Below are 12,475 nucleotides of genomic sequence, written 5' to 3'. Positions count from 1 at the left end.
TAACCCTCCTCCTCTTCTTGGGTTTTTAGTTGACGTTTTGAACAGACATAAATAATCCCTCCCCCCGACCCTCCCGCGCTTGACTTTTTATAGTCGTACAATCTATGACCTTTTGTGACTTAGAAGTAAGGAGGCTCCTGCTTCGTCTCACATGCTACTTTGGACGCGTTGTGAGGGGAAAGGGCCCCTGGAGAAGGACTTGATGTTTAGCAGAGGGCAGCAAAGAGGAGGAAGGCCCCGCAGCGTGTGGCTCTGCTGTGCACAGGGTAGCTCTGGAAACCAGAATGGTGCTTCCTCCCAGAGGTGGAGATGAAAAATAGCAAATATCCTTGGTAGGCATCCTCGGTAGGACCCCAGGGGGAAGAGATGGCGGCAGAACCGACGGGGCGGCAGCTTCTAACAATTGCATCCCAGTAACACTCTCCAGGTTCACCCAGGCTCCAAAGTGTTTCAACGACCCATCGCCATTCTTTAAACTGTTGGCTAACATCCCATGGTATGTATGCAGCCATGTGTGTTGATCCACATGTGTTGACCCATGGATGGGTACTTAGATTGTTTCCATCTTTTAACGACTGTGAATAGCGCTGGGCCGAGCAGAGAACTCTTCTCCCTGGGGTCTGTGTTTCTCTAAGATGCCTACCAAGGACGTAGAAGGTTTGCTATCTTTCATCTCCACCTCTGGGAGGAAGCACCATCCTAGTTTCCACAGTGGTTGGCCTTACTTACTGTCTCCCCAGGAACGGATGAGAATTCCGGCCTCTCCACGCCCTTGTCAGCCAGCATTTGCTGTTCTAGATGTGTCTGAACCCTGCGGGGGGGTGGGGTGGGGTGGGTGGGGTGGGAGGGGGGTGGAACATCTCATTGTTTTCATTTACATATGGTAATGATCCCAAGTATGGCTTCAAATGCTTGTTGGCTGCCTGGATTTCTTCCTTGGTGACGTGTCTGTTCGTGTCCTCTGCCCATTTTTCATTGAATTATTAGCCTTTTGGTTGTTGAGTTGTTGATATTCCCCCAGGATTTAAAGATGTGTGTGACAGTCATCTTATGCAGCGTTCCTTTACAAGTAATAATGGTGAGGGCAAATGGCCACGAGAATGACCTGCTTTAGCGTCTCAGTGTGAATTATGAGCCTGAGAATTTCTATGCACAAAAGAGTCAAATAAGTTCTTCCAGTGCTACCAGATGGACTTTCAAAGTACAAACAAGGCAACGGTGTGTAATTAAAAACCCCAGGAAGATATGCTATGGAACATTGCTCAACTAGACAGACACAAAGTCTTAAGCATGTCACAACGTGGACAAACCGTGAAAACAGACTGAGTGAAGTGAAGTAAGTCAGAAAAGACTAAGCAAATCTAGAGAACCCAAAGTTTATTTGCGGTTACCAGAGACGCAAAGGAGGCAAAGAGGTGAAGTTTTGCTTGGGGTCACTGAGTTTGCATTACGGGTGGTGGAATCGTATGGAACAGTGATAAAGGTTGCACGGCCAGAAAAACTGATGTCATACATGTAACATGTATCAAATCATACATGTAAGAAACGGTTATGTACGTTTTCACCATAGAAGAAAAATGACATACTTGGTTCTTTCATGGGGAGTGAGCCTACCTGGATGAATTCCTATATAAGAGTTTATCACGCTTGACACTATGTGTCCAAATACATACATACACACACACACACACACATATATGAATTATGTGTCATGTAAAAAAACAAGTCAAAAACAAAGCAAATCCTCGTGCTAATGTAAACAGAACAGTCACGACACACACAATGCGAGGCCTGCCCCATCCGCACATTGTAACACACTTTAGGGAAGAGGCTATGTGTGGTGTCCACATCCCTGCCTGTGCGCTGGGCCTGCGGGATGCTCAGGAGCCCAGTGTGGGGACGGCTGTGCAGGAAAGCCCTGCTGTGGACCAAGGCCCAGGAGTCTTAAGCGTGCACTGGAGGAAAAGGCGTGCCTTTGACCTCCAAGGGCCTTCATTCCACGGCTCACAAAATAAACCCATCTACTGTGAGGTTTTCCTTTCACCCTGATGCCATTAAATTAATAATGTCTATTAAACACGACTATCCTATGTTATCTGCTAAAAACTCCCAGATAGGCCCTGCGTGCGAGTCCAGTCATTTGACGAAGAGTAGAAAAAGGGTGACACTCATTTCCATGTGGACACTGGTACTCACAGCTCATCTCTCACGTTGGAGACATGTTCCTCCTGCCTTGCTGACTTTGAAGGCTTACTCTTCCTCGGGACATGTCTCTGCAGTCATTACCTCCAGCATCGTTTTGCATCCCCCGTTAATCTCCATCTCACAGCTTCTGCCCAACCTGCTCCTTGGAGCCTGGGAACTGACTCCTGCTTTCCTTCACCCAATCCGGAGATGGACGTCTACATGACTGGCACCTGCCCAGCTTCTCAAGATGGTTTCAATAACCAGGGCCTCTATTTGCTGGGTGCTTGCCCATCAGTTTTGGGCTATTGAGCAGTTTCTGCTATGTTTGGACATCTTAATTTTCAACAATAGCCTTTAGAATTCAGCAAATAGTTCATTTTTCCCAACGATAAACGAACAAGGGATGATTTTCAGGTAGTTAAAGTACAAGCCAGATATTAAAATCCTCCTGTTAGTGCCGCTTCAAGAGTCAGGGGAGTTCGGCCAGACGCCAGGCCCACCCGAACCTGGTCCACCCGGTGAGAACAACGTTAAAGAACTCAGACTGGCCACATTAGCCAAGAAGTTCCCTTGTGGCTGAGTCATTGTTTAGGGGTACGTCCAAAAGTAATGCTACAAAAATCACAGGAATCTTTATTAAACATCAATGTCAAAACATGATGTTACTGTTTCCCCACACACACTCCATCAGTACACTGTAGAGCTACATTCCTGGAGGTCAACACGTTTCTGAAGAGAAGTGTTTCTCTCTTCCTAACTCTTCTCTGAAAAGTTCTGAGCTCTCTGATTGACACGTCGAAGCGGCAGTTGGGGCATCCTGAAGGGACTCAACTCATGTTTCTTTGAAAGGTTTTATTTGTGTTTGGGGAATAAAAAGAGATCTGAAGGGACAAGATCAGGGCTGGAGGGAAGAGGTAGATTCCCACCCCCCAAAATTCTCATGAGCTAGACTTTGCCATTCTCATTGAATGAACAAAGTACATTATTGGGATGGGGTGGGGGGAGGCAGAAATTTCCAAATAATTTTCTGTAAGACTTCTCAGCAATTCAGGGTTTGGTTGTCAAACCGTTCTGAGAGCATCAGCCAAAACCAAGATCCAGGAACTGATGGAATAGCAATCGAAATGCTTCTACAAGCGAGTGGAGCCCGGGAAGCACGCACTCTTCTATGCTGGGAAGTTTGGAAGACAGCTACTTGGACAACTGACTGGAACAGATCCCTATCTAGACCCATTCCAAAGAAAAATGACCCAACATAGGGCTCAAATTACACAGAACCATATCATTAATATCACAAGCCAGTAGACTTTTGCTGAAGATCATCCAATAACGTTTGCAGCAGTACGCTGACTGGGAACTGCCAGCGGTTCAGCTGGACTCAGAAGACGATGTGGAACAAGGAATATCAGTGCTCCTGACAAATGAATCTTGGCTGAAAGCTGAGAATGTCAGAATGATGTTCATTTGTGCTTCGTCGACTCTGCAAAGGCATTCGACTGTGTGGCCCATAGCAAACCACGGGGAGCCATGAGAAGACTGGGAATCCCCGAACACTTCGATGTGCTCAGGCAGAACGTGTATATGGATCAAGAACCAGTTGTGTGAACAGACAAGGAATACAACATGGTTTAAAGTCAGGAAAGAGGTGAGTCAGGGTGGTCTTCTCTCCCCATATTGTATGCTGAGCAAATAATGAGAAGCTGGGTTATGTGAAGAACAAAGTGGCATCAGGATCCGAGGAAGGCTTATTAACAACTGTGATATGCAGATGACACACTCTTGCTGGCTGAAAGTGAGGAGGGCTTGAAGCCCTTGCTGCTGAAGATCCAGGTCTGCAGCCTTCTGTATGGATGACAGCTCACTGTAAGGAAAACCACACCCCTCGCAACTGGATCAATGGGTCACATCACAGTAAATGGAGAAAAGATTTAAGCTGTCAAAGATCTCACTTTGCTTGGATCCACAATCAATGCTCTTGGAGACAATAGTGAAGAGATCAAACGACGTATTGTGTTGGGTAAATCTGTTAAACAAGCCCTCTTTAAAGTGTTGACAAGGATGTTCCTTTGAAGACTAAGATGTACCTGACCCAAGCCATGGGATTTCCAATCACCTCATACGCACGTGAAGGCTGAACACTGACCAGGACGGAAGAAGAATCAGTTCATGTGCACTGTGTTGCTGGTGAATATTCAAAGTAAGGGCTGCCAAAAGAACACACCGATCTGTCGTGGAAGAAGTACCATTCGAGCGCTCTCAGGAGGCAAGTGTGTCGAGGCTGTGACTCATGCGCTGAGGCTATGTTACCAGGAGGGAGCAGTCCCCGGAGCAGAACGCCCTGCATGGTAAGGCAGTGGGCAGTGAAAGAGAGGGACTGACAGTGAGTGCAACATGGGCTCAAGCCAGGGACAGCTCAAGCGTGGCCTGTGCTTAGTTCACTGTACACAACGTCATTCTCAGTCAACACCGACCGGCTCCAGGGCACCTACCAACAACACGGCTGCTCCTGTGACTCGGGAAGAGCTTTCAGGGTTATCCCTTGGGAATCCCAAAAAAGAGTTGCCGTCCCTGCTGGGTTTGACTTGAGCTGGCTCAACCTTGGAAGCCAGTATTTTTTATTGGACTTTTAATTTTGAAAGCGCTTTCATGAGAGTAAGACACGTGTACTAATGGGGGAACTTTTCTGCATCCACCCACTGATCAGAGACACGTTTAAAGATGTTTTGTTTGGCACAAACCCGTGCATTTAGGAACTCAAACCCTAGAACTCATACTGTTTTACCTGTTCTTCTTCATTGACAGCAGGGAATTGGTGAGCTTGAGAAACGCTGCTTTGGAGAGACATTGCCCTAACCATTTCATTTCTAGATCTAGGTGGGGTATGTCTAGCTGCATAATTGTTGTTTTTGTTATTATCATCTTAGCTGACACACTCACTGTGTGCGGTTCGAGTGTGAGCCCTCATTGGAATGGGTGTTCTGATGTCAATCAGGGTTCTCCCTGCACATGTGATTTATAATGATGAATTACTATACCTGGTATATGCTGGAAATCTGAAAGCCAGCAGCATTTGCCAATCCCAGTCTTTCTGAAACAGGCAGTTGGCTCACAGAGTCCCTCCAGTGGGACATGTCAGAGGAACTCAAAGGACACATGCATTAAACCTGGCCTCTCAGCCTTAACCTGGATTCCATACAATGCCCACTATCTATACTTCCCTGAGAGACTCATGGGCAGGGATGGGGATGTGGAGGGAGTAGGGGTGCATAGTCTCCCCCAACAGAACCTAGAAAAGGTCTAGCATGTAACTGGTGGAGGCCATGGCTTACCTACTAAACAAAGGGTTGGACATTAAGCCTACCCAGAAGAGCCTCAGCAAAAAGGCCTTGAGTCTACCTCCTAAAACAAACAAAAAACCCCAGTCATTGACAATCCTCTGGGCCAGTGGAGAGGTCTGAGGGGCCGCCCCCAATCCCAACTACCGGGACACCTGCCCCTCCCCCATAGAAGAATTTACTTCAGAGGACAGCACTGAATCTGTAGCTCCGGGAGAGGGACATGTCTGATCAGAGCACACGGAAGCAAATGAAGGGGGACGAAGAGAGAGTGGAGCACATCCTGGCCCACCAGCTGTGAGGATGATATTCCCCACTCGGAGCAGCCAATCCACAGAGAAGAGCACATGGTCGGCCCCACTATGAGATACGACATCCCTCACTGACCCATAGCCCTACAGGGGACAACACTGGAAACACAGTGTGGGAATTGTGCCCGATCTGATCCCACCACAGTGAGGCAAAACACTAAGGGCGTGCAACAGAACAGCAAGTGGAACAGGGCAATGAAGTCCCGAGTACCAAAAATAGACTTTGGGGCCAGGGTTTGGCACCCCATCAGACTCGACTGGAAAACACTCCTAAAAGCCAACAAACAGTCCTTGAACTAACTACAAGCTTTTCTTTATTGTTGTTGTTGTTGTTTTTTGGGGGGTGGGGGGTTGGTCATTGGCTTTATGCTGTTGCTGTTTTGTTTTCTTTTGTTGCTTTGTTTTGCTCTGTCTTGTTTCTGTGCATGTTATTTCCGCAGGTCTATCTAGATAAGATAGGCTGGATAAACAATCTGGAGGAGAAACCAAGAGGACCAACGGTTCTGGGGGTAATGGGAGAGGGAGAGGTGGGGGAAAGGAAGTGGTGTTAACCCAGGGAAAAGGGAACAACAAGTGATCCAAAATCGGTGGTGAGGTGGTGTAGGAGGCCTGGTAGGCTTGATCAAGGGTAATATAACCGAGAGGAATTACTGAAACCCAAATGAAGGCTGAGCATGATAGAGAAAAGTAAAAGGAAACAGAGGAAAGAACTAGGAGGCAAAGAGCCTACAGATGGGTCCCCCTCATTCACAATGATATGATTTTTTTTGTTCTTTGATGCCTGATACCTGATCCCTTCGGCACCTTGTTATCACACAGGCTGGTGTGCTTCTTCCACGTGGGCTTTGTTGCTTCTGAGCTAGATGGCCGCTTATTTACCTTCAAGCCTTTAAGAAACCAGATGCTATATATTTTGATAGCTGGGCACCATCAGCTTTCTTCAACACATTTGCTTATGCACCCTCTTTGTCTTTAGCGATCCTGTCGGGAAGGTGACCATTATAGAATGCCAGTTTAATAGAACAAAGTATTCTTGCATTGAGGGTGTACTTGAGTGGAGGCCCAATGTCCATCTGCTACCTTAATACTAAACCTATAAATCTATACACATAGATCTATTTTCTTATCCTCATATATAAATATATTTACTTATGTACACGCCTGTATTCATACCTCTATAAATGCTAGACCAGAGGATGTACACTGGTACAGATAGGAACTGGAAACACGGGGACTCCAGGACAGATAAACCCCTCAGGACCAATAATGAGAGTAGAGATACTAGGAGAGTAGAGCGAAGGTGGGGTAGAAAGGGGGAACTGATTACAGGGATCTACATATAACCTCCTCCCTGGGAGATGGACAACAGAAAATTGGGTGAAAAGGAGATGTCGGACAATGTAAGATATGACAAAATACTTTATAACTTATCAAGGGTTCATGAGGGAGGGGGGAGCAGAAAGGGAAGAGAAAAGATGAGGAGCTGATCCCAGGGGCTCAAGCAGAAAGCAAATGTTTTGGGAATGATGAGGGCAACAAATGTACAAATGTGCGTGACACAATGGATCTATGTGTGGATTGTAATGAGTTGTATGAGCCCCTCAAAAAAGGCTTAAAAAAGAAAAAGGAAACCCTCTGGGTCATAGTTGTGACACACACGAGGTCCCCGGGAGTCAGAACAGCCATGGCTCAACAGCCTGCCCTGGTTCCGTGGCTGGTTGTGCTGAAGCACTCAGCGGCTGTCTCTGCCGGGATCCTCCATGACTCCTTCCATGCAGAGTCCAAGACATGTTCCTGGGTAAACATGTGCCCTCCCCAACCCTTTCAAGATGAGATTTGGTGCTCTAAAGAGTTGGGAAGTAGGGGGCTCAGGCGGCTTGAGTGGAAAGAAGATGGTGGCTGGCTGGAAAAAATATACTAGTGGCAGAGCCGCTTAAGTTATTCAAAACAATGTAACACTTTTCTTAACAAGAATGTTCTTTCATTCACCTTTTCTTCAGTCTGACCACATAAGATGGGCACAGACTAGCAGCATTAATCATGACGACGACCGTCTGTCCCCACGCTTAGGAAACCTCTGATTCTGGGAGTTCACATTTCCGTCTTTGGTGTCTTCCGATTTGTTAGGCAATCACACTTTCACAAAAATGCCGAATGCATGGAAAATACATGTTCTAATAAAACTCATCCACAAATGCTATCTATAGGTCTTTAGAGCTAATGTCTGATAGGTCTGTAAAGGTCCCGACGTGAAAACAACTCAAATGTTCAATGGGCACAGGTGTGCTATGTACAGATCATGGACTATTATTCTGCTGTTAAAAGAAATGAAAGACTGGTACCAGATACCAAAGGCCACATATTGAATGAGTCTATTTATGTGAAGTGTCCCTACTGGGCAGATCCAGATACAGGGTATCTGCAAGGGCCTGGGGTCGGGATCAGAGGAACAGGGAGTCCCACTACTTGCTTAATGGATACAGGGCTTCTTTTATGGGGGTGGCAATTAGAAAATGACAATGGGTTGTCCAAGGATGTGTAAATACTAAAACCTACTGAGCTGTATACTTCAAAACATCTAACGTTGTAAATTTGATACTATGTGAATCTTATGTCAATCAGAAAGTTGCTACATCCAATCCCTGTGCTTGTTATGAAACAAAAAGCATCAAGAAACTTTTGTTTTTAAATTTCACTTTTGTGAAATTCAACAACATCTGTATAATTGTTCAGTTGAATTTGTTTCGGAATGGACTCATGTGAATAAAGGCCATAGCTGTCACTGCGTGACTGTTTTCTGTCTGCTCTTACAGCTTTGGGGGGAGGGGAATGATGGGTTGCAAGCACCATTAACTAGAAGATTAAATGCTTCCAGTACTATCTGAACTACAAGTCTCACACTGGGAAGGCTCATTTATCTTTTTATTAAAGGATGGCTGGTACTAAACCACGGATTAAAAACTCACTAACTGTTACTAGGGCCAGAAACCAAGAAGTTAAATGAATTAAAAGATAATAATCATCCCTGGGCAGGAATCATGCAACATAACCTAGAGATGCTGTCTAGTGCTCATTTCATTATAATTGTTTCTGCACACCCTGAAGTGCACAGCCTCCTGTCTGTCCCAGTGCCCTCAGCAGTCATGCCTCAGCACTTCTCCATTCTGCCCCTTTCCACGGAGAGTGCTTGGAACTTCTGGGAGTTGCTGATACGCTTCTACTTCAAGCAGGAAATTGCTGCTGGCGGAAGTTCCCCGGAAAAGGAAGCTTTTCCCTGCAAAGCACTAGGGAAAGTAGTGTAGGCTGCCTAGAACAGATCCAAGACCTTGGGCTACAGTCCTGCAGTGGGGGAACGCACAGCCTCCTCACCTCCTCTGCACACACCAGTCCACAGAGCGAGTTCACCCACTAGCCTGCAGCAATTCCTAAGACAGGAGGTACAACCAGCCTGGGATTTACCTCCTCCATCACTGGCTAGTGGCTGCCTTTAGAAGGCCACCACAGGAGATGAAAGGCCGTTCCCTCACCAGGGCCCCTCCCTCATTTCAAACCCTGGAAAACAGAGTGAGTGAGATGCTGAGCTGGGTTCAGAATAAGACAGGCTATGAGACTCTAGATAGGTTACTGAATCTCCCCCAGTTTGGTCCTCCTCTCTACAATGCGGACACCAAGACCCAATTTATAGGGCTTGCGAAGTTTTAAAAAGACATGATGGATTTACAGCACACAGTCCAAGGTCTGGCACACACAAAGTAAACGGGAAGCCCTTGTACACAGAATAAGTGTGAGCAATTATAGTTGAATTGCGTGTGTTCAAATCGCACCCTTACTCTTTATTAGCTGGGGACATGGACAAATGACATAGCCTCTCTGTGACTCAGTTTCCCCATCAGCAAGAGGGACTTCACTACACCCCTCTTTGGGATTCAATAAACATTAAAATCACATGCGTAGTCACGCAGTCAGTTCCAACTCAGGGGGTTTCCGAAGCAAGCATCTTTGTGAAAGCAGACCACCTCATCTTCCTCCCACGGAGCAGCTGGTAGGTTTGAACCGCAGGCCTTGTGCTTGGCAGCCTCACACCTTACTCAGAGTAGCCGTGCTTTTCATTTCACTAGGAGTGAAAGCAACCCAAGGCCCACCTAACCACCCTGCAGGACAAAGGCCTGGCCATCGACTTCTATAAAAATTACAAGCTAGACAACTCCACAGGGCAGTTCTGCTCTGTGGCAGGGGGTCACTATGCACTGAGACTGACTTCATGGAAACGAACAACCACAAAAAGGAAAGCTTGTCTTCCACCTCAACCGGAAACGTAGACATGGATTACAGGGGAATTCTGTGTGATTTTTTTTTTATTTTGGTTTGTCTTTTCATTGTGAAGCACTGTATGACTATATGATTTTTTTTTTCTGGGCAGAGTCTGGTAAGGGTGGGGCAAACTGTAACTGAAGGGGAAAAAATTTCAAAGGAGGAGGGGGAAAAATCACTCACCAGGGAGCGATTTCTTTTGTAATATACATTCCATTTCTTCTCCCTCATGCTTTTTAATTCCTTCCACATTCCCTGCCACAATTATCAAATGTTTGGTTTCTGACCTCACTTTTCTGGAGACTGCGGCCCAGGGATTTCAGAATTGTTTATTTTCTGTCCATAAAGCTAATGGAGGGGCTTGTGAGCGCAAGGTTTGTTGGTTGGTTTGTAAGGTCACTGTGGCTGGACAGAAAACAGTAACCACTTCCCTGCGCCCCGCCCCCCCCCCCCCAAATGCCGAACTATTTTAACTAGAAAGGCACAATCTCCAAAGAGCAGAGCCATGCGGCTCAAACCGGTTTATGGGGAATTTTAGATTTTAAAAGCCTTTACACGGCCAGGAAAGTAACACAGAACCCAAAGGCGCTTTACAAGGGAGAAAACAAATAACAAGAGTCTTAGCAGTCCTGCTTTACCAAAGGGAAAGAAAATGTTATTTTGCCCCAAAAGATGAAGCCTCTGGAGAGCTCGCCTCCCCTCACGCCCCCTCCCGAGCAGGCAGACTTGGAAGAGAAAATTCCCCAACGATTCTCAATGCCCTCTTAAGGGAAGGAAGGAACTCAAAGGCGCCTTTTGGAACTCGGGTGGCCGCCTCCGTCCCCATCGGCGCGCCGGTCCCCTCTCCCCCGCCCCCTCCCTCCACATTAGCGACGTGGGGCTCCCGCTTACAGCCCACAGGACTTTTTTTTTTCCCGGTTTTGTGATTGAAGTTTCATAAAGTAGCGTTTCTGATCGGAGCGCGCCTCCCTCCCCTGCACCCCAAGTAGGGAAACTCCGGGTCCCGCCCCGGGAGAGCACCCCCACCCCCAGGCTCGGGCAGCGCCCGCCCGTCCGACCCGCGTCGGGACCCCTCGGCCGCCCACCTACCTCGGCGTGGACCCCGGCGACGGCCACCAGCGCGAGCGCGAGCCAGCGTTTCCACATCTGCGGGAGAGAGAAGGGGGCGAGCGTGAAGGTGCCGGCCCGCCCGCCCGCCCCGGGAACTTCTGGGGTCCCGCAGCCGCCCGCTCCGCCCGGCCAGCCCCGCCGCGCCGCGCCGCGCTCACCATGGTCCCGCCCGGGTCTCGGGGTCTCCGGAGGGCGCGGGGCGCGGGGCGCAGCGGCGGCGACCAGCTCTAAGAAAGGTGTGAGCCGCGCTCTCCGCCCGCGAGGAAACCCGACCCGGACTCGCCGCCCCGAGACCCCGCTCCTCCCGACTGCCGGCCCCCCAGCTCCTCCCATGCCCCTCCCCTTCTGCAGCAGCGGCCCCCGCGGCGCCCGGCGCCCCCCTCCTCCGCGCCCCGCGCCCCGCTCCCGGACGCCCGCGTGCGCCGTGGCACCGCACGAACCCCTCACCGCGTCTGGCTGCCAGCCCAGCACCCCTCTGGCCCCCGGAGCGTGCAAGTGGGGGGGGACGTCCCGGAGAGACTGCAACAAAGGCGGAGGGGGAGAGGGAGGGGGGCAGAGCCGAAACCCCACCCCGGGGAGGGGCTGCTCGCTTGCGGCAGCGGGGCGGGCTGCGGCGCTGGCCAGGTGGGCGGTGCTGCGCCCCCAGCCCTCACCCCCCCACCCCCTACCTCCCACCTCCGGGCTGCGCCCGGGCGGGAGCGTGGAGGAGTAGGCGCCCCCCCACCCCCGAGGCCAGGGAAATCCGAGCCGCCCCCCCAAAGCTGAAAGAGTGGCGGCCAGGGGTGCAGGAAGGCGAGCACCCTGCCGCCCGTGATTGAAGGTGTCATTGGACAAGGAGCAGAAGTGGACGCCAAGACCGGTCGGTGTAGGCAGCTTTGGGCTCGACCGCGAGGTTCCTAGAGGAAGGGCCCACAGCCCTGCCCTGACAATAGAAGGTTCTGGTACCTGGATCAGCCGGGCGATTTCAACCGGTCCTTCCCTCGGGGTGCCTCCCACCCCCACCCCACTTCCTCACCTGCGTCCCCACCCCCATCCCTGTCTTCACAACTGTCTTCCATCTTCATGCCGCCCATTTAGACCAACTTCTAACTAGCTGCTTTCAAAGGTCGCTGCTTCTTAGTTGGTGCTGACATCTGAACTCTGCCTTGTTCCTACTTTGAGTCCATGTTCCTGGTTCTGAAAGGAAAGGAAACCCTGCTTTGTCCTACCGATTTCGCATGC

The 12,475-nt window shown here is 49.3% G+C and overlaps 1 protein-coding gene across 2 annotated transcripts in view; it reads right to left on the bottom strand.

The window, feature by feature from the left end:
* Positions 1 to 11,877, bottom strand: part of FSTL1 (follistatin like 1) — a 72,376-nt gene extending 60,499 nt beyond the window's left edge. The window contains exons 1-2 of one of the 2 annotated variants that reach the window (XM_075556358.1): positions 11,702 to 11,877; positions 11,234 to 11,290 (exon numbers count right to left, since the gene is read on the bottom strand). In XM_075556358.1, the coding sequence (XP_075412473.1) occupies positions 11,234 to 11,290 (57 nt within the window). In that variant the 5' untranslated portion in view covers positions 11,702 to 11,877. Of the gene's footprint in view, positions 1 to 11,233; positions 11,291 to 11,412; positions 11,560 to 11,701 lie in introns of those variants that run through there. The other variant, XM_075556357.1, reaches the window with a different exon arrangement.
* Positions 11,878 to 12,475: the final 598 nt, after the last annotated feature.

Source organism: Tenrec ecaudatus, chromosome 8 (assembly GCF_050624435.1).
Source record: "Tenrec ecaudatus isolate mTenEca1 chromosome 8, mTenEca1.hap1, whole genome shotgun sequence".
In the NCBI taxonomy this organism is placed as follows: Eukaryota; Metazoa; Chordata; class Mammalia; order Afrosoricida; family Tenrecidae; genus Tenrec; species Tenrec ecaudatus.
The sequence above is the reverse complement of the archived record's forward strand: the minus strand, read 5'-3'. Positions and strand labels throughout refer to the sequence as shown.